At 45.6% G+C, this 22,693-nt stretch overlaps 1 protein-coding gene across 3 annotated transcripts in view; it reads right to left on the bottom strand.

The window, feature by feature from the left end:
* LOC130147781 (potassium/sodium hyperpolarization-activated cyclic nucleotide-gated channel 4-like) overlaps window positions 1–22,693 on the bottom strand; it is a 51,317-nt gene that overhangs the window by 1,480 nt on the left and 27,144 nt on the right. Inside the window, exons 3-4 of one of the 3 annotated variants that reach the window (XM_056335445.1) lie at window positions 5,101–5,235; window positions 3,674–4,219 (exon numbers count right to left, since the gene is read on the bottom strand). In XM_056335445.1, coding sequence (XP_056191420.1) covers window positions 4,153–4,219; window positions 5,101–5,235 — 202 coding nt within the window. In that variant the 3' untranslated portion in view covers window positions 3,674–4,152. Of the gene's footprint in view, window positions 1–3,673; window positions 5,236–22,693 lie in introns of those variants that run through there. The other 2 variants (XM_056335446.1, XR_008821343.1) reach the window with 2 other exon arrangements.

The following is a 22,693-nucleotide window of genomic DNA, read 5'->3' as shown; positions in this document are numbered from 1 at the left end:
GAAGAAGTGGTGACAATAGCATCTCGAAAGAGGGGGTGGGGGTGGGGTGTTTTGGGAGAGGAAAAAAGCACCATCTTTGTTACTGTGGAAACCAAGCAACGAACAGCAGCTTGTTACTTCTCTTGCTTCACAGGGGGGATGCTGGCACAGTTAGCCCCAGACTAACAACGGCATTGACCTCAGGCAGCAGGCTGCAGCTTGAGGCAAAGAGCCAAGGAGGAGGCATCTGGGAGGTCACAGACTCCACTTCAAAGTGGACTGTGGTTCGGGAGTTGGCGGCATACCAGAGACAAGGAAAGGGAGTGGTAAAGAGGACATACAAGAGGACTGAGAACAGGAAGAGGGCATCATAGCAAGGGACCGGTGGAGAAAGGTATTGGTTTGATCTGTGATGGGACTGGAAAAGGCCTTGTGACAGCTAAGTGCAGCCTGGCTTGGCCAGAGCAGGCAACAGAAATGGATGTGGAGACATAGCAGCATCTGATGGAAAAACACAGGCAAACGGCTGTAGCCAGTGCCTCTGAGCGGCAATCACTGCACCTCTCCTTCCTCCTCACCATGCCCCCATGAGGTGCGAGGTGCCTTGTCCTGCACCAACCATCCTGGGCTCTGGGAGCTGCAGTCCAGCCCTGGCCCCCTCCCCTGTTGCTCAGATGCTTCTGCCTTTGCAAAAAGAGCATTGGCAGGACCCAAAATCCTTGTGACAGAGCAGCAACCTGCTGTCACGGTACTGGCTCTACACCTGTCCAGCCAGGGCACTGAACAGAAAGGGTTTTTTGCTGCTCTGTGAGGCACTTCTGCAGCTCTGTGGCTAAAGTCCCCCATATCCTTGGCACAGCTTGTCGCCACGTCTGTTTGCACGGTTCACAAACTTGTAAGTGTTATCACACTGTTGGTGCTTTCACCACCAACTGTTCTTTCAGAGCAATAAAAATCATGTTTTCCTTCCTAATAAAGTTTCTTTCCTCCCACTGGCCCTGCGGCGGGGTTGTTTGTACAATGTACGGCAAGGCTTGCCCATAGACAAGGGACCTGCCCAGGCCTGCAGGTCCCTGTGCTCACCCAAGCTGAGGCCTGAGAATTAACGGGGTGATGGTGCTGAGAGATGACACAACCAAAGCAAAGTGACCAAATGCTGTCATTCAGTCACCTGCAGTGCCCTGACATGTGCTGTTGTATCAGACATTTAGACATGCAACCAAATTACACAAGAAGACATGAATAACAGGTTTCTGACTACTACCACTGAAGCCAATGGGTAGTTCCTGTGGTTTTGTAGATCTCTGAACCTCTGCTCTCCTTTGCTTTTGCAGCTGCTGCTCAGCAGGCTAAAGCCGAGTGCCTGTCACTAACCCTTCATTTCTCAAAATGTATGCACCACTCTTATCCAGCAGCAGTACTTAGTGCCAATCTGCAATCCCAATATCCCATAAAATGATTCGTTAGCCATGATAACAGAGGAGAGTTAGACCTGCCAGATGTGCAATGTGGACGCTCCTGACTATTTTCGCTTTCATATCCTATTGGTACCAGTAAAAGAGACTCCATTCCAGTGAATTTGGCCTGACTCACCCATGGAAGAAAACCCTACATGGGGAGTAAACAACTTGACCCAGTGACTGGTGCTATGTGGAAGCAGCAAAAGCCTAATTTAATTTCCCTCCTGTGCTGTGACTGCATTCCTTCAATGCCACATAATGTGTTCTTGCATTAATGGCATGAGGGTTACCTCAGAAATTCAAGTACCTTCTTCATTTCTCAAAGAAATACATGTTTGATGGCAAAGTGCAGGGAGTCAAGTATGCCAGGTCTGCAGGTGGGCTGTTACTGGGGACACCCACTGGGTTTGCATCCCCTGGGAACATGCTGGGCAGGACAAGCTTAGTTCTTCTGCAGTGGCTCTGAACCCCTGGCAAGGTAGTGCTCAGGTTATTAAATAGTGCCACTGGCCTTGTTTACTGATAAACTTGCTAAGATGTGAAATCTGTGTGAAAAGACAGCAGCTGATTTAGCTGATATAGCTCAGCGGTTACAAGGGCCCCATAAAAGAGCGAAATCCCAGCCTCCTCTTCAGCTTGATTGGTGAATCTGAGAGCTGATTTTCATCCAGCTCCTGCTCTGTTTGTCCATCGAACCAACTGCTTTAAGGCTGCACAAAGAACTAAAGATGTTCTGGTGAAGCCTTTTTCTTCTGTCTTCAGGATTTGCTGTGTCATGGAGTCCCCTGGCATGCTGACCTGGCATGTGTACATGACCCCCAGAGGTGCCTTGGAGCGCAGATGACAGGGATGCACCTTGAATGACCTGGCTGTGATCCAGGAGGACTGGACAGCTTGCCTCAGAGCCTGGGCAAAGGCTCAGGCAAGAAGCCATGTGCTGACCAAACCTGCTGGAGCCAGCAGCTGGGCAAGCCACTGTGGAGGCAGAGCTCACCCACAGCTCTGTGAGCCAGTGTCACTGCGCGGAGGTGGCACAGACATGCACCGTGTGCCAAAGCAGGCACCCCGGCATGACTCCACATCCTCCGACTTGCCTGCCCCCTCCTACGCCAGCGTAGGAAGATTTCTCCCCAGCCCTGCCCTAACTGCTCATTCCTGGCCTCTGGCCACAGTTTGCTGCTCCTGGTGCCTCTGGGACAACTGTCTGCAGAAGTGCTCTGTGAAATGAGCTGGTTAAAAAACAGTGAAGGCATCGAGGTTTCTGGTTCCTTCTGAAGGGCTGTTTTAAACCTCAGTGATGCTAGCAGCTCATTTACAGTTGCTTCAGCTTGGGGAGCAGGGGGCAACAGCACAAGGGGACAGGGATGGGGACAGGATGAGTGGGAACATCTTTGGCTGGCTTTGCTGCCAAAGCTGGCCAAGCAACATCCCTACTTCTCAGCCTCACTAGAAGCTCTCTCTACTCCTCCCAGGCTCCCATCACTTTGCTGGCAGATTCCTGCATTGCTTGAAGGAGTTGCATTCCCCTTTAGGGAGTAAATGGTTCACATAGTTTGGCATTTATTCCATCACGGCATATGTGGAACTATCATTAACATTAACAGGAATGATACATCCATCCAGCAGAGAATAATCACTTAATGGCTAAATAGGAAAGCTGTGTACATTAAATTGCAGGCAGCTAGTCAGCTTCATGTTGTAGTTTTCCCTTTGATAAAATTGAGACTCATTTCAAAACAGGAAATTAATTTTCCCTCTTTTTGTTCGATGGGTGCCATAAATACAAGCCTGCCCCTTGACAACCCATAGAGGTCTCCGCTGTAAATGATGTATTTATAGGAGCAGATGTGCTGTAGATGCCTTAATGTAACACCAGCTTCTGGCTTTGTTGGACTGATGGCTTCTGAAGTGACAAATAGCCCGGGACATTTGTCGCAGCTCACACCCTATACCAATCCATGAACAGTTTTTACAAGCTGAAAAAGTATTCCAAGTTTCTGCACTGGAAAGCAGGAGAGCAAGGTGATTTGAAAGAAAGCTGAAAAAATGCAGGTGGATGATAGGTGCTTGATTTTCAGAGGTGTAAGTTACCACCAAGTATCTAGCTATTCTCAAGAAGAGAGTAAAATCTGGGTGCGTTTCATCAGAAAATTCAGATCAGCTGTATTTAACCCATGCTATTCTTTCAGTAATAAAAGTTCTGGCGACAAATTTCCATAAATAAGGGTAGAAGCTCTTTGTTAGGCATTTTAATAGATGAAATGGAAATACAGCCAGAGAAAACAGGAACTAGGAAAAAGAGTCACTGGGGATCCAACAGCAGCAAGGCTTGTGACTGTCATTTGAACTGCTGCCTTCTCCGTTACACATTCAGCTCGTCAGTAGATGTATAGCAGTTGCTGTTTGTCAGTATTTAAAGTGCATATACCACTGCACTGCCAAAACAGATTTTGAAGAGTGTGTGCAATAGGCAGCCCCTGTATGCGCAGCAGCAGCAGCAGCATTAGCAGACGATAGCACCTGGATGGCATGCACATTTTTGGAGCGGTCTAGCTCAAGCGGGACTTCATTCTGCATTTGGCCATTCATTTCTCTTCAGCTCTGCTCTCTCAGTTGTGCCAATGAGACTGTTGGTCAGGACCCACAACGAACAGGACTGGAGACTTGATTTGTGTTATTTCTAACCCAGGCTGGTTCACCTTTTTGCCCCAGATCAGGAGCTGATGGAGCAACAAGGGATGTTTCTAAGGGGTGAGGAATAACAAGGGAGGCAGCCACTGCTGAAAGAGATGTGAGTCAAATGAGTGCCTAAGATGGCGGTGTGTCACTTCTCCTGTACCTCCTTCACTTCTGTTTGTTTGTGGGCCAGGATGGTCATCCTGAGTTGCAGCTAACCCTGAAGTGCTGGTTGAGGTTACACCCAAATAACAATGAACGTTCAAGTACTAGAATGCACAACTGTGTTAATTAATTAGTATTAAGACGTCATTAAAAGTGGAAGAACAGAATTGAAACTCCTTTCGGTTATCTCAAGGTCACAAAAGAACCTGGATAAATCAGGACAAAGTGTGTCTCCCCCCCATGTCACCATCTCTGTCATTCCCACTGGATAAGCTTTTCTCCCACTGCTGGCCACTGAGCAGCTCTCTGCTGCTAAAAAACAAATAAATCAGGCCAGATGTGTGGGACCTCCTCAGCCCCAGAAGCCCCCCTGTAGCCAGGGGACAAGTCTGAGGTGGAGAGGAACAAGACCCAACTTCCCTGACCCCGCTCCTAACCCACGTGCAAACCTGGCTGGGTGGCTCAGGCTTCTCCCCAAGAGGAGCAGCTCAGCTCTGGTTAACTGAAAGATACCAGACTCATACTAAAACACAGGCGAACCACAAGCCAAAGGAGTATCATCCTGGATATTTTGTTTAAACGACGGTTTCCCATATAAGTCATGTATGCTCCAGCTGTATATGCTACAGCCTGGTAATTACCAGCTTGTTGATTATATCTGGGGTGCATAAGAAATATATCATGTCCTGTTTTCTCCTCTCCCCATCCCAAATAAGGAGGTACTGTGAGTGCCTTTCAGGGCTGCCACTAGCTCTTAACGTGAGCTATCCTCAGCACAGGTTACACCAAAAGGGGATAAAAAATCACTGCAAGCAAGTACCTTAGTCCTCTCTCTGGCCCCCTGCCTCCATCCATCTTTTCAGCTTCTGACCCCCCATGGGGAAAGGAGCTGCAGCATAACTTCTTCCCTCTTTCCCCCCATCTTGCCGCTCCTGAGGGGTTCTTCAGTGTTTTCCTGAAAATGTAATATCAAATGCTACCACTTCTATCATCACTTTTGAAATAAAGTATTTCTCCTGGAAAGCACTTTTCTGCACAGCATCGGGACAAGAAATCTCACCTACAAAGCAAAAGCTCTTTACAGCTTCAAATTATGAGTAGTGGCTGTTCTTAACACAAGTGACAGGCAGCATTCATGAAAAAAACCTTAGTATGAGAGCAAGGTCAAGCTGAGAACATAAATATTCTGCTACTTGAAGAGTACTAGCCTGGTGCAGACTCATCCTGGCTTCTGCAGCTGCCCAATATGATTTCAAGAGATGAAGGGGGAAGATCCGATGAAGAAAGAATGGAGTTTTGGCTGGTGGATGTAGTGGATACAGGAGAGCTTTGCAGATACTGCTCCTTGTTCCCAGAGGAGAAGGAGCTCAGGGCTGCACATGGCTTTGGGCAGTTTGCAATTGCAAGGGATCATATTTAATTTTTTGCTTGTGGCCAACTCAGCTGCTGTATTAAAAAATGAACATGGGCAAAAGCAGTACTGGGCACGGCCACAATATGGGGAGGAGAAACCGTGCAGTAGTGCATCTGCTCCCCTGGCACACAGCCCAGCACGTTAACCAGCAGCACTGGGGAACAGGACGGGAGGGGAAAAAGAGCTGCATTCCCCATTCTAGCGGTGAGTCTTTCTTGGGCAAAATCTTCCCATGTTGGGTGAGTCTGCATCCTTGTGCAGCACACTCTTAACTCAAGACATATGATTAAAAGGCTTCCTGAGCAGGGGCAACCTCAAGTGTATATTTATAGGCTTTTGCCATAATCTCTCACCCCGGACTCGTGAAAAAGCAGGGCATAAGATGCTCAATGGCGTGCCTGTGCAGGCGTACAGGGAGGCAGCCAAGCGGAGCTGTGAGGTCAGTCTGGGAGCTTCCCTGAGGATGCCCTGGGGTTGGCAGCCAAGCAGCAGGACCCTACTTTTCTTCTGAGTAACAACCTAATAACCTTTCTTTGCCACAGGGAAGCAGATCCCATTGTACTGCCTCACCCCTCTCGCCCTACCAGCTCCTGGAGACTGCAGCAAGGGGCATCCCAAAGGCAATGATTTTGAATCAGAAACCTCCCGAGCCCCAGCAGCCCCTTGCTAGAGCTGTGCAAGCTCTCACACAAGCTGGCAGTCCCCAGGGGACGTTAATGGTAGGATGGATTGGGTTCTTGCAGTGTAGGTGCTCAGGGAGCTATTTCTTTGGATTTCTCTGCTGCTGCCATGGCAGGGTACTGGTCTCTGCCTGGGAGCCCTGTGTGCAGTCACTGTGTCAATATTTAATCATGGTAATTAGTAACAGGCTGGGTGGCTCAGGAATTCACAGCTCAGCATTTACCTCATTCACCTCACCCATCTTTTGGGCACATAAGAGATATGTCTACTGCAGAGAGAAGCAGAGGCTCACGTAAGTGTAGAAGTCTCACCTATTTTGTAAAGCTTTTATTTATAGGCTTTCACAAATGCATCTTCCTTTTGCTCTGGTGGCACATGATGCTGTACACCTAGGAACAGAGGAACTGCATTCCAGGTCAAAACAAATTACTTTTGTATCTAACCCATGGGCAGCTGCCCTTTGCTACCAGACTTTTAAGGCTTTTAAATACCACAGACTGGTGGCAGTGCGGAAAGCAGCCTCTTTCCTCTGAAAACAGGAGTAAGGCAAGATCCAGCATGCCTCACGTAGCTCTGCCCCCACATCCTTGCATGGCAGCCGAGCAGAACGTGCACCCAGTTATGTCAGCCAATGCCCTGCACCTCTCCCAAAGGCATCAGCTACCAGGAGTGGGTCCTCTCTGTTTTAAGGTGTGAGGCTCAGCCAGCAGACTGGGTCTAGCCGCTTCTGAAATCTTCAGGAATTTCTGTTCAGGACAGTTACAAATTAAGCTTTCCTTGGGGACACCGTAAATCAGATCCAAGGCTGTCTGCTTTGAAGTGGCTTTCCAACATGGCAGAAGGACTGTCACTTGGGGTGTACATGAGCTAGGGCTCCAGGACATACCGATTGTTTGGCTCTGAAAGTTCAAGTTAATAAATGTAAGAAAATGAAAGCCAAATGCAGAGTCGCAAGGCGAACGGGCAATAAAATGGTGGATAAAACTTAACACTGATAAATGTTTCTGGGACTCTTTTTCTTGCAAAAGAGAAAGTGCAGAGGGGAATACGAAAGGTCTGTAAAGTCATGAGTGACATGGAGAACCAGAAAAAGGTTTTAACTTTCTCCTCCAATACAGGAGGTAAGGGCTGTTAAATGAAACTAGCAGGAGGCAGGATCAAATAACTGAAAGGTGTTTCCTCACCAAAAACATACTCAAATGGTGGAATATGTTATTTAACACAGGAGGATGTGGGTGTTCCAAAGTTTAGCTCAACTAGGCAAACTTGTAGAAGAGCAGCTTTATAGGAGGACCTGAAATGGCTGTAGCCCTGCTCCGCCCCCCCCCCCCCCCCCCCCTTCTCTTTTTAGCCTATTCTGGTTTTAGTGGCAGAGGAGAAGCTGCATGCAGCCATCAGAACAGGAGCTGCATGGAGTCCTGAACTGGAGAGACCTGTCATCCAGGGAAGCAAAATCTGCTGTTCATATAACAAAAGAGTGATGGACTCACAACATACCGCTCCATCACATATTGAAGCCTCTGTTGTCAGCACCTACTGCACAACAGAAGATGGTTACTGGGTCAGAGTCCCCTCCTCATCCATCCTCATCCTGTCCCATTTCTCCAGCAGGGCACTGATCACACCACATCAGGTGTCTAGGATATATGAGTGTTTGATAGGAGATAGAGGTTTGAATTGGACACACCACTCACCAGTCTCAGTCCTTCCCAGAAATATGGATAAGTGGGCAAAGTACTGATAACAGTGCCCCAAGACACACAGTAAACAGGGCTCCTGCTTTTTTTAGAGTGTAAATACTGCAAAATACTGCAAATACAGAGTGATCACCCTCCCTCCTGCCCCTTCCCAAAGATGCTGACCCATGGGACCACAGACTGAGAGAAGTTCTATGGTACCGTGGTATAGCAAAGAGGGAGCAAGGCAGGGACTGTCCATCAGGGCCCAGTGTGAAAGTAACCAGCTACTTGGCTCTCTCTCCTTGCACATCTGTACTGAGCTGTCTTCTCTGTGATGTCTGGTGAGATCCACCTGCCACCATAGCACCGGCTTGCCCACATCTCGCACCGTGCAGAAGATATTCAAGACATCATTACCACATTTCTCTAGTGCATGTATGCACATGCCAGTGTGTATGCATTAACTACAGTCATGTAAATAACTGTGTATGTATTTTTATACAGATATAAATAGCTATTTTGGGTCTGCTATTTTCCAAAGAGATAAGGATTTGGAAAGGGCCTTTTTTTCCCAGAGGAGGCAATTAGGTAGTCTACCTATTCAAATAAGGGCTGTATCCTGCTCTGCCAGCAATCAGTGCGAACGACTGCCACAACAGCCGAACAGTGCAGCCAGCATGCTTTTGGCTTAATCATTTTTTGACAGGACCTGGTCTCTGTGGAACATTCATGAATAATTAACCCTGCTGGGGGCTCACCGCTGCAGACCCACAATAAAACAGACAACAAAAACCCAACCAAACCCCTAATCTTTTCTAATTAGTGGTATGAAGCTTCCTACTAAACAAAGCTCAGAACAGAGCTTCTTGGTCATGCTGCTGAGGAGGGGGTATGGCATTAGTATCCCTGGGGGCTTATCAATGACAAGGAGAGGGAGGGGAAAATATCTGGAGCCCTGATGAGCGTGGATGGCAGGCAGTGAGTGAATAGGCAGCTTCACTTGGAGCGTGACAGCTGCAAGGCTCCACATCCCCTCTGCTCCTGACAGCAGTGCCTCCTGGAGCTTTTGTTTCTCTGCAGCCAAGATGACAGCCTTGTGTGTCTTTTCACCAGGTTACGCCTTCCTTCCAGACATGGATGCTGGGCGCATGGGATTGAGCATTGTCAGAGCCTGCCAGACAATAGGGCATTAAGGGAAAATAAAAGGTTGCTTTCTTCAAACCCAGACTTTTTCATTTCCAAGTGATCTGGCTTTCAATGACAGCAGCTTACCTGACTGGACCACTCCTTGCCGCACAAAGGGAGAAGGAAATAGTCAGGAAATATGCTCTGCGATGGCAAAGATTAGGAAAAAAAAGCTGCCTTCTTAATGCAAATGGAATTGATAACAAGGGAGCAATACACTCAGAACTTTCTGGGTCCTGCTTTTTCATCCCCATCCTGCCACTCTTGCATGCATCGGCATCCATCCTGCACACTGATCCTGCGCTGGTGCTGTCATCACACTGCTGTGAACTCTCCAAGTTCAGAGCTGCACCTCCCAACCTAGCACTGTGTCAGTGACAGATGGAGGGGGCTGCGCTCAGCCATGCATCTTGCAACAGCGCAGCAGAGACAGGTGAGTCAGGGCTGCCATGCCCCTACAGCATGGCAATGTTTGCTTTGCTGGCTGGTTTCAATCCTGAACCCCATTCCAGCATGGCAGAAAACCACCCATGGAGGACTCCAGGTGTGTATCTGAATGAGCCAAGGTCCCAAGTTAGTGTGACATTGTTCAGCCTTCATCACCTCGCAGCCTTCTTAAAGCTGCAAATGTTGGAATAGCTGCTTTGGTTTTGTCTGGAGCAAACAGTGAAAGCTCCATGTTGGGCTGGGGTGCAGGAGGGTGGTTTGAGACCTGGCTGCAGCTCTGACAATGAGAACTCCTACAGACAGCCTGCGGGCTTTCCTCTGAACCTCTGCCACTTGCATTTCCTCTGAACTTCTGCCACTTGCATTCCCATGTCCTTTCCCTGCTTTTCACACAGTTCTCTAAAAGCAACCTCCTCTTGCCTGTTCCCAGTTCTGCCTCTGAGCTGGAGGGGGACTGCACAAGCCATTTCACTTCTGTAGCTCTTGGTCTTCCACCCACCAGAAGCTCTGCAGAAAGCCCTAAGGGTGACGGTTCCCAATTTAACCTCCATGAACAACACCATGCTGCGGTGAAAAAAGGGAGACACTTGATTCACACAGTGTCGTACATTATACACTGTGAGCACCAGAGAGCTGCTGAAGTCCTGTATTTGGCATCTAACAGCACACCAAAAAAAGTGCAGTTGAGATATTTCTGTAGTTCAGGGGAGAGCAATGAATGAAGAGAGGAGTGGTGTCTAGATAACACCAGTGAGAAAAGACTGCACAAACGCACAGTGCTCAGTGAGAGGAGAAAGGAAAACAGAAGCCTGAGAAGAATGAGGACTGCAGCCTTCAAACATGCTGCTGATGTGCAGGGAATAGTCTTTCCACCACAGGCCGGACAAGAAGTGAACTTAAACTTCAGCAAGGGAGACTTAGACCAGAAAGTTAAGTTTCCTAACTTCAGGCATTGTGAGACATTGGAAGAGATTGCCTGGGGTGCTTACTGAATCTCTGTCACTGAAGGTTTCTAAGAGCAGACTAGGAAAATGCCTGTCAAAAATGGTTTACATCTAATTGAATCTGCCTTGGGGCATAAGGGTAGACTAGATGGCTACTAAAGGCCTGAGGCAGTCCTATTTCCTGAGGTGCTTTTAGATGTGCTAATGATCTAAACAGTTCATAAGAGCTAGGTATTTGTTTTTGATAGCTAGCATACCTGGCATATTTGGCATGCTCTTAACCATGGTCTGTCTACAAAGGGAAACTCCTCTTTCAGTCAGCTAGCAATGTCCCAAGCAAATCATCTGTACTAAAAATGCCATTCATGGCACATATATTTAAGAGCAGCATATTCATCAGGTTGCCAGCCATCCAGCTTCAGGACACGCAGCACATGAAATCCCTGGCTCACACACTTATGAAAGCTGTGCCCCCATGTCTTCCTTAAGTTAGCAAAGATGTGTGATTTATGCTTAATTGGACTTGATTGGACAGCCTTGATTGGACTTGACCAGGGTGGGGAGCGTTCACACGAGTAGGTAAGGTGTAATGACAAAGGGGTCGGGAACCCCCAGCACAGGCAGGAGCAAGCACCAGGGACACTCCACTCCGGGAATTTCCAGTTCCTTTCCAGCACAGCATGAGCTAGCCTGGCTTGGCCTACTGTACGCATCAGAAACACACAGATCCAGATGAGGCAACATGCTAAAATCCACCACTAACCTGACAGCCATGGGAAAACAAAGAACAAAAAGATACCTGCTTTCTGAGGATGGTATATACCACAAGCTGAGATGGTGTGCCCACCTGTGGGTGACAGGCCAGGCACCATATAGACTGGTTTTGCAGCAGCTGTCAACCAGTTCTTGATGCAATCTGCAAAAACCCCACGTTTCCATTAACCCCTGTGGTGCTGGACTTGGGGTCTCACTGCAGAAGAAAACCTGCTAGGAAAACCTTGTCACTACACAGGTCCTTTCCTCACAGTCTCCTGTAAGACCTGTAATCATCCTTCACAAATCTTAATAACACCCACTTCACATTGCTTCCCCAGACTGTTTCAACTCCAGCACCACTACAAGACATGGAGGGGAAGGTGGGAAGCTGGGATGAAGCCACGCAGGGTCACAGTGCAGGCCAAGGGGCAGAGCCAGCAGGCTGTGCATTGCTCATGGGTAAAAATCCCGTTTTATTCGTCATGTTGTCTGCTCTGCTAAAAAACATCTCTAAGCATAGTCCTGCTTAGCTTCTGACCACTTGTGAACAGTCCATGCTGCCGACATGCCTCAGTGTATCAGGTACACCAGGGATCCCACCAGCTGTGGCCAGCTAAGTCCATGCCCTTGCAGGGGAGTCAGGTCTGGAGGGTGGCCATGCCGCAAGGTGGACCTGGCCACAAAGACCAGCATTTCAGTCCACATTCCTTGTAGGCTGCTTGGCCAGCTCTGCCTGCTGCCAGCTGAAGGCTAAAGGGTGCTTATTCAAGTCACTCCCGTAGAGAAAAGCATAGAAGGCCAAAAAGCAGGTGGTTTGCTGCAGATTACTTCTTCTTGTGAAAGGTTTTCAAGGGTGGACCTGTGGGCTCAGCGTACCTAAGCCAGACGGGTTACTGAGATCTGAGGAAGAGATGGCCAGGCTTTCTCCTGAGCTGCAGTCACTCTAGCAGGCTGAAGCACAGCGCAGCTAGTCTATGATCCTCCTCTTCCCAGCCACAGCTCCTGGAGTCCCATCAGAGAGCTGCAAGAGAAGGACCTGCAGGCTGCTGCAAAGACAGCCATCTGCCTGTGGGGCCAGCCCGATCCCCCATGTGTGTGGACCCTGCAGGATTGCAAGGCAGAGAAGCACACACAACTGTAGGGGAAATTATCTCCCATGCTGATGACACAGAATGAAGGAAACCGTATCTCCAAACCCACGTGTCGAGTAGGATGGTGCTAAGCTCTGCCCTAAGTCTCCTTTTGTTGGGAGCGCCCTGGCAGGACGGATCAGGAATTCTATTGCAACCCAATTTAAATATGAAAACATACAGACTAAGTATGAAAATTAATACACAGTTCAGAGCCCTCCATACTGGTCTGGGGCTCGCTTCTGACACGCTTATTCTAAGAAGCAATTAACTTTGAAAATGACCCTATTGGACCAAGAAAGCAAGGCAAAATTTTCTGTCTGACAGCCATTTCTGGCAATTTCAGGTTTTTTACACTACTTCAACCTGTTCCATTTTATTGGACTGCTGTTATTGTGGTTTTCCTCAAAACAGTGCACAATCTTGAAATTCCCAGGCTTTGCGGATTTTGGAAGGACAGGGATGAACTCAATAGCAGGAGCAAAACAATCACCAAATGAAATAATTTGCATAGACATTTAAATGGTTACAGAACAGTTTCCTTCTGAAGTTACTGCTTGAAACAGCCTTGCGCTCCGGAAAACAAGTGGTTGGCAATTCGCATTGAGTTTTCTTCACGCGATGATGTGTAGTTTGAAAACATCGGAGGTAAAACTTCCCCAATGCCTTGTTCTGGCTCCTGCACTTCTCTCTTCTGAAAGCTTTAGCCTCCATAATTTCTACATCCCAGCTTTTCAGTGAGGTACAGAGACTTTTGGCAGTTGCCAGCTGAGCACAGAAATATGGAAAGTATAAGCCTTTGGTAAGGGAAAGGAGACAGATGCATTAGTTACCTGCCAGAATGGAAAATTACCAAGGGTGTGTCTGTTTGACCCAGCTCAGCACCATCCTGTTCCTCACCATGAAGATGCAATGTCTGCACCAGCACTCAAGTCTGGTTCACCAGTTTATTGTGCAAACAACAGAAATAATAGCAAAGGCAACAGCAATCTTTCATCCCTTCTGCTGCTGGAAGGCCTGGCTGCTGCAGCATGGGATAAACTCCTCTGCCTTGATCACAGCATGCTGGGATGAGCCCCTTTGCCTTGATGCTCCTCTGAGCTGCTCTGAGTTCACTTGTGCTCTTACTGGGTGGTGCTCATGATACAAATTCACCAGTTGCTAACATCAATTGTGTCCAGCATGTGGACTCAGCTTTGAGGAGTCCCTTGGACAGTATGCTCCAACGCCCTTATCTCATTAATAAAATTACAGTTCCTGAATAGGTGCATGTAATGTTTCCAGTGGGTAAGACAATGCACAATACATATACTTATGTCCATTGATTACATGTACCTCGAATTATGGTTATGTGTACATTGTTTATACTATTGATGAGATACACCACAATTAAGTAGCGAAGGTGCAGCATCCATTATATGGAGACGTACACCTCAGTAGTCATGGTACTGCACGTTGCTAGCTGGTGAGCAGTCACAGATTGCTCAGCATACATGGGAAGGCAGCAAACATTCAGATTGCTCCTTGCACAATAATTGTAATCCTTGTACAATCATTTCTGGGTCTCCCATGACACACAGAGAAACAGCTAAGCACATCGCCAGTTCTCCATATGAAATCGGATGAAGTCAAGGCAAAATAAAATCAAACCACCACCACCACTCATAAAGCTCCACACACTCAAGGACACTGGGATCAAGCAGCTCTGCTGAACTGAAGGGCTCTTCATGCCACTTCATGTACATGTGTGAACTGTGCCCCTGTGAATTGCTAACTTGTCCTTTAGGAGTGAGTTAGATGAATGAGAGTCTAATACCAGAGTTCATGCTCCTTTGAAGAGCTGCTTTGCTTTGTGCACTTCTGCCTATGCACTACCAGAATGTCTTCCATAAAGCTTTATTACCATTGGTAATGAAGAACTAAGAGGCAAAATTTTCTATTCAAGGATTGAATAGTTAAAAAACCCTACTTCCCTGGATACTGGAAAATCAAATAAAAGACTCTAGGGCACAAGAGCTAATTAAAAAAAAGAAAGAAAAAGCCTGCTTTACTATGAAAACACTTGAGGGCAGATAAAAGCTGAAGGGAGGTGCATGGTTGAATAATAAGGTCTTAATGGGTTTGGGTCCATGTTTAGTACAAAGCATTGATTTGGGCTGCTTGGTGAAGTTAGTGATTTGATTACAAAAATCTAATTTAAAGGGACACTGCCCAATAAGATCACTCTGTTTGAGAAGTCTGTATTGGTGTCATAAGTAACTATTAATTTTTTAAAAAAACCGACTAATTTTTTTTTTAAAATAAAAGACACTAGAGTGAAAGAATATCCTTTGGGTAATCACTTTATTTCATACAGTTGGCAGAATTAGTGGAATGTCTTAGCTTCTCTCTTTGCTGTGTCCACTCCTTGCATGCTTTGTTTGGTCTCCCAGAGGCTCATCAGGAGTAGAAGGTGGCTGGAGAAGTATAATTTAAACAATAATAGGAAGACGTGATTGTAAAACAGTAGTAAAAGATAGAAGCTGGCTAGGTAGAAGTCAGGGACAAGAGGCATTTCCATAAGATATTTTAAACACTTCATTTGAAACTGGGCTATTTCCAGTTTGAGAGTGCCCACTGAAGTAGGTGGGAACCATATCATTCTCCTGGCAAATGTGTTGTTTTATTTACAAGTGACAGATCAGGAGTGAGACTGGGCCACTGACACAGGGAGATATTCAGGAGAGTGCTCTACTCATCTAACTGTAGACATCACAATATAAATGTCTTTATCTGAGCTTGCGGTTTGAACTTCCTTTGTAGTCACTGGGCATGAGTCATCTCACCCCAATGCAGACATTTAAAAGAGGGCAGATGACTCATGCCTTATAAGTACCTACTTCTCTTCACTGATGACAAAGGCCAGCTCAGATGGAGTCATCTGATGTCAGGTGAGATAACTCCCACCTTGACTGGCTAGACTACCGTAAGATGCAAAATATGGAATTAGACAAAGAACAACACATGCAGACTGCTTAGCACCTGTATGATATGTTACCCTAACTGGTGACTTGATGAGAAATCTCATGTCTGATTGCTTTCTCACAACGATATGCACCAGCTGGAGAAGAAAGTCACCATTCATTCAGGACTGTCCTGGTATGCTCCCACCCCACAGGAATGAAGCCCAGATCAGCTTAGCAAAGGCAAGGCTGTGGGTTAAACACTCTGGCCCAGGTTATGCGGTTGTTGACAGCCACCAGTTGACTGTAGCGGTCCATTTCAGTCTAAGCATCTGTGAGAACCACGCCAACAGACACAGCAATACATGGTGTAGAAACCTGAATGTCAGCAAAACAGCAGGTTTTCAGTGTTAGACAGAACCAGGTGGTTATCCCCTCTCTCAAACCCCATGTTTTCAATCGCCTTGCCTTGTCCTTCTCAGACTGTGACATGCAGTGACAGTGGCCATTGGTTCATCCACAGCTGGTGAGATCCAGCTGCAAGGGTCACTGAAGAGATCATCCTAAAACTCCTGTTTGTTGGTGACTGTAGTACTGTCGCATGCTTAGGAGGCAACTTTGTAGCATCACCCAGGAGCTCAGCCTAAACCATTAGTACGAAAAAAGCAGGTTTTCCCCCAGGCCAGTGTTACAATCTCCCGAAAAGGCCAGCTAAATAGCAGTTGCCAAGCTCATCAGTCTTGGTACCATTCCTACAAATCAGCAATAATTGCTGCATTTCAGAACAAGACCTGTCATTTAGTCATCTACAAAGTTGTCTTTGGAATGAATGAAGGACTCAGGGCTCAGCCAAAATGACTGCGTGTCTGATGCTTGTTATTTCTGCTCTCGTCCCCAGATGGTAATCTTAGGCTCTGTAGAGTTGCCTAACCCAGCTTCTGCAAATGCTGCCAGTACTGGATTCTGGGTATGTGATGCATGGACATTCACTAACACTGAGACTGTCTTGCAAGAGTTCCCACAATGTTACAACCTGATCGTTAAGATCTTAACAGCACTGGGACATGCATTTGGTGAGATGGGCAACTCTGGGTGCCTGAGCAGTACTTTCACAGCTAGGGCAAAGAACAGCTAGTGGTCAAGATAGTGCTTTCAGGATACACTGCAATCATCCTGCAGAGCCGGTCAAAATTACTAACCGGAAGGGCAAAACTTTGGACACAGACATCTAGAGATAACTCCGTGATCACAGCTTTTGAGGCCAACCTGGAAGGCAGAAGAGAGGAAAGAGTGCTTAAAGAGAATCAATTAGCCACATTTGCAGACATCTAAAGTTCACGTGCCCAGCTCATAGCTGTACATGTTCCCCATAGACTGGTGTATTTTCATTGTGACTGCACCAAGAGTTGGTGCATTGGCTAAAATTAGGTACAATACATCTAGGCAATATAACAACACCTATTAATCATAATAATACTTGTCATACTTCCCCTTGTTTCTGAAACAAAACCTGTTTAACCTTTCAAATATCATAGGGAAATTCTGCTGTTAGGTCTCTCCATCATCACAAAGCAGAACCTGGTGCTGAAGCTTGCTGCAAGTGTTGTCTCAGGTAGGCACATTGCTCTACGATGAGCAGAACAAACAAATACTGAATTCCTACAGATTTGTGTTCTGTTTCCCCTCATTTGCCTCCAGCTATGCCCTCCACAGCACTCCCAGCTTTTACCTAGGTCATCTGATAAAGTAACAACACCTATGATGCTGTTCCTTCTGAGTCCATGCACTGAAGGGAACTAGGATTATGCAGATCTGATCTCTAAATTACTGTTTATCCATATAGGTTGAAATTTCATCAGCTGTGGAAGAAGGGCAGGACAAAAGGAAGGGTCATGGCATACAATTCTGCACTACTGCAATTCCGATAGGGTAAAACGTAACACTGCAGATACAAAGTTTTGGCCTCAAAGACCAGAGGAGGAGAGGACTTGTATGTCAAATTCTCTTTTTTGATACTACTAACAAGTATTTTGAAATCTTCTCACTCAAACCCACTTTGGCATACTTGTTTTCTCTCTCTCAGGCTTGTTGGTGATGTTCAGTTTTGAACCCAATTCTCACTTTGCTCCATCTCTGGCATCTACTGACTCCCACCTGCATGCCAACAACTGCACCTGCTATAGAAAAAAGGGTTAGAGATCTAATTTTCCAAGTGCTACATTCCTTCAGTTCAAGAGCTGTCAATTTTTATGAGCACTCACTGATTGTTTGGATCAGTTTTCTTGACTATGCAAGCTCCCAATAGCGATATTATTATTTATATCCATCAAGTCTCTCATTAATCCAAATCCTGCCCTCTAACAGAAAAAACACATAATGCCTCCTAAGGGAGGAGGTTGTTTCTGAGTCACTGGCAGAACAGCTTGTTCTCTGGTCTCATGGGCTCCCCATGAGTGTCTGGCCTTTATTTCTCCCTCTTTCTGGTTTTACAAGTCCTCTCTTGGATTACAGTCATCTGCCAGAGCCCTGCCACGTGGCAAGAAACGAACAGGAAAGTCTGGGCATTTATTTCTCTTAGATCTGCCAATCAGTATCAGTGTTGAGTAAATGACCTGGTGCTCATTCACACTGCCAAGCAGCACTGAACATGAGTTTGGGGCATATTTCAGCAAATAAACCTAAAAATTCGTGATCTGTCCTCATTTTTGTAATTTGTAATTAGGTTTCGGCAAAGAAACCTAAAAATTAGGGTTTGTTTTTTTTTTTTTTTTAGTCATTTGAAAGCTATTGGTCAGAAGCAATTAAGCATTGAAGTGTGCATGTTATAAATCGGCACGATAACTTGGCTAGCCATTCAATGACCTAGCTAATGAGGAAAGATGATCTCACTCTGTTTATGAGAAGCAAAATGCTTCCAGCAGTGTCCAGATGGTAAAACAAGTTGGTGTGTGGTAGCACCTCACTTCCACATGGTTGGGTGAAATCCTGTGTGAGAAACAACTGTGTTGGGCCTGAGTCCTGGAAGCGCTCACAGATGTGCTACGCTATCAGCATATGGGCAATGCTGTTTGAGCCAAGAGCACAACTTTGGCCTCTCCCTCAGACTCCGTAGCCAGGGTTACATTCAAAAGCCTCTTGCTGCTGGAAGATGAGGACCACGGTGGGCCATTGCTGTTGTGATGCAGGCAGAGCAGTGTGGAAGAAATGCCATCCTCTTGTGACAGTGATGAGTGTCTCTAATGAATGTCTGAGTTGTTCACCCCCTCTTAGATGAAGGCAAAGAGCATGCTTGACTAGAAGCATTAGCATCACTGCTCACTTTCTGGTGAGCAGGACATTAACTCATGGTGACACTGGGAACAGTGAGATTGAGTTTGTAGTTTTTGCTTGTTTGTCTTGTTGTTTAAGTTGAGAGAACTGTAATGAGATAAAGTGCCCTCTGGAAAAACTAACTGGATTTGAATAGCTTAATTAATGGAGATAGTCACCTACATAAAACTTTTTTTTTTTTCCAAATAATGGGGATGTGCATGTCTACAAAGAGTCAAAATCAGCACATACTTTATGATACAGTGCTCAGGTTAACCGTAACATTATTAATGGTTGATAAGGAACTGGGCATAGTTCTTCTGTTAAGGCTTTTATTGTCCAAGTAGGCTACATGTACATTCAAATATCATGAGCTATACTGCAAAAAACTCATCGCTAAGAACAGGGGAACTTTCTAGTTTGGTTTTTTTTTTCTTTCAAAAAAGAATATATATAACCTGGCTACAATAGAGAATTAAAATATGACAAAATGATGAACAGCCAATGGACATCAACCTTATGGTTGAAGTGCTGGCCTTCATCTGAAGTGAAAGTATTTCTTATTTAACCTGCAGAAATTTTTCTTGCAATTACTGTTAATATTGATTAAGCTGATGAATTTACAGTTGCAGCATTCTTGGTCACAGTTTAACAATAATGAAAAGAGAACATTCATGCCACATTCCTGCTGCTTATTGGAGCAGGAAAAAGATGTAGTCTCATGGTAGTAGAGGCATAGCTGTTGTCTCAACTGTCACCTCCCATAGCCTCCAGGAATTACCTGAGCCTGGTAATGCATAGCTGATAGCAAATTTCATGAAAGTCTTTCTCAGAACGTCCAGGGGATTCACAGAGCAGTAGCAGAATTTCCCGTCCCTCGGACACCACAGGGAAGAGGTCTCAGGACAGAAATACTGTTGCTTTAGGTGCAGGAGGATCGCTGGGCTGGGAGGGACTTGAGAGATGCAGAGAGAAATATCTTAAGCTGTACGTTAATGGAAGCTATAGGCTTTCCAGGATTTCCCTTCAGCCAGCTGCTTATCCTAAAGTGTGCCCTGCCAGACTGGTACCGTGAGGGACCGAGGAGCAGAGTTAAGGTTACAACACTGACATATCTTGTGTACAGTCATGATACTCCGTACCATTTTCTTAATGTTAGGTGGGATGTTTCTACAAAACATAGCTCTTCTGTTGTGTTTTGATAGGGTTTTCCTTAAAAGAAGACCAATTTTCTTAATCTTAATAGCAGTTCAATGGACCCAGTACTTCAGTACCTTCTGAAGTCCCTGCTGACTGACGTTAAGGGAACTTCAAGCTGTTGAGTGAGCTGTAGTGCTCACAGCTCCTGAGATATTTCTGACTATGTCTACGGTGAGGGTTTACTTAGCAGAGATGAAACTGACTCGTTTTTGCACTTAGGCATTGCTAATTGTGGTGTTGACAGACTAGCTCTATCACAATGTTATGAAATCAGACATGATCTTCATTGTCTTGCAGGGATTAGATTTTTTAAGTGCTCAGTGCTTATCCCCTCTGTGTCGGTCTCTTTGGACACCAGGTTTACCCTGAAGATCCAGATCAGGACTCATTTCAAGGGCAAAGTACAAAAACAAGCTGCTGTGCAGTAGTGCGACTGGACATCTCCTCCCATTATTTTCCCTTTGACTAAGAGACAAAGGAGTCCATGGCTGAATTTCTGCCACTTGCCAGATACCTTTTTGGCTACCCTGCTAAACTACACAGGACACTGTACTTTGATTTTCTTCCTCTTTTTTCCAGTCATAGTGGGCTAGTAGTGGGAGGGAATACTTGAATCCGGTTGTTCAGCAGATTTCTGGACATCGTAACACATGCTTTCTGAAAAGTGACATTGACCTAGTGAGGTGTAATCAAGTTGTCTTAATGTCGTCCTAATATTTCAGACCTCTGCAAGTCTGTTGAAATGTTATCCTCCTGCAAACAAGCTCAGAATCCCTTTAACCAGGGTTATAGATTTTTGAGTCAACAAACAGAGCTTCTAACATACATGCAATCTAACCTTGGCTCTTGTCTTCTTTTTTTGGTTTTTTTTGTTTGGTTTTTTTTCCAAACCTCCTTATTCATTTTCACCACCTCATTTAATGCATTGGTCCTGAATATCCTTAAGAGAGTAAATACGTTAAATGTGTCATGCTCTTGAAACAATTATCACAAAGAGGTTTTCCTTGGAATATAAATGACACCTTCAGATTTGTCTTCTTTCCATAAATAGATCTATTCTAATGAGGTCTTTTGTGCCAAAAGCATTTTCTGTTCTCCAGTGTTAATCCCCTTGCAAGTCTCTTCAGGCCTTCAGAGTAATCAGTCACATCATTGTTGGTAATCAGTTACAGCTCTCCTGACCAAACATGAGCTGTGGTAGCACATAGTCGCACAAACCAATGCCAGGGTAATGAGGCAGTACGAGCAGGGCTTTCTTACTTGATTGAACTTTGGGAATGTGGATACTCTTCTCACCATCCTTAAGCACTTTTCCTTTGGCCCAGAGATACAGCTCTCTTTAAAATACTACCTGTACTTTATAATGAACATTTGCCTATCAGAATGCCCAGGTTTTCTACTGTAATGTGGAAGCATAAAAATGGACAAACCATGCTGGGACAAGAAACCTCATTGCACTGTATACAGAAAGGCACTCAAGCACACTTTTAAGTATGGGTGAAGTTGCCCAGATCTAAGAACACCCTTACTCATGTTCCAGATCAGAATAGATGTAAACTATCTGCAGGTTAGTGTGCTCTTCCTGTTAACATGTATTTTATAAAAAACAACCTTATTTCCTGCACCATTTGTAAAACAGATCCGAGTTACCACAAATAATGAATACTTCTGGCCATTCTGACCCAAACTATATAAAAGTATAAAGAAAAGTTACTGAGCTACCGTAAGATGTGCTTGATGGATTACTTAGGTTTAGTGTTGCTGTTGCTAGAAATGCTCAACAGAAAATGAAGAGAAATAGTAAACTGTACCTGTATGAATGAAGCTGCTAGCCAGAATAATTAGGACTGTATTGTGCAGAAATTTTTTGTTAATGGTGGATCAAAGAAGACAATTTCACTAAACTTCTTAATGTTTAAACACTTAAACTGTGTTTAAACTTAAAACACAGGGCTAATTAACTACAAATCCACAGCACCAAAATGCAGAATCCAGTTTTTCTTTCCTTTTTTCATTAATGCAAAGTTTTCCTACAATGAGTGGCTGAAAACACTGTTATGACACCTGGCAATCACACTGGCAATGAGTGTAAAGGGATTTAAGACCTAAGTACAGCCTGACATGGCCAGTCAACTGAACAGGAGCTGTACAGAGCGTTCCCAGCAGATATCCACTTTGCAGAGTTAACAGAAAACCTTGGAAAGCAGAAGATAATGGAGCACAGCCTCGAAGCTACTCTGTCTTGCCTTAGAGGGCTGGAAAAATCAAATATAAAGTTTTTCTCACAACCCCGCTCCAAGTCCCTCACTCAGTAGGAACAGGGCCCAGTTTTTACTTAGAATGGAGCCTTATGTTATGTCTGGTCCACAAATTTATACAACTTCTTTTGCAAATTTACAGCCACAGAGATTGAATGGGTGTACTCTACACTGGGTAAGAGCTGGCTGGCTGGCTGAGCCCAGACTGGTAGGAAATGGAGTTACATCCAGCTGGCAGCCCGACACAAGTGGTGTTCCCCAGGGCTCAGTACCGAGGCCAGACCTGTTCAGTATCTTTATCGATGATCTGGATGAGGGGATCGAGTGCACCCTCAGTAAGTTTGCAGATGACACCAAGTTGGGCAGGAGTGTTCATTTGCTGGAGGATAGGAAGGCTCTGCAGAGGGATCTGGACAGGCTGGACCAATGGGCCAAGGCCAATTGTATGAGGCTCCACAAGGCTCAGTG

This window comes from Falco biarmicus, chromosome 4 (assembly GCF_023638135.1).
Source record: "Falco biarmicus isolate bFalBia1 chromosome 4, bFalBia1.pri, whole genome shotgun sequence".
In the NCBI taxonomy this organism is placed as follows: Eukaryota; Metazoa; Chordata; class Aves; order Falconiformes; family Falconidae; genus Falco; species Falco biarmicus.
Note: the sequence above shows the minus strand (reverse complement) of the source record. Positions and strands in the feature narration are given on the sequence as shown.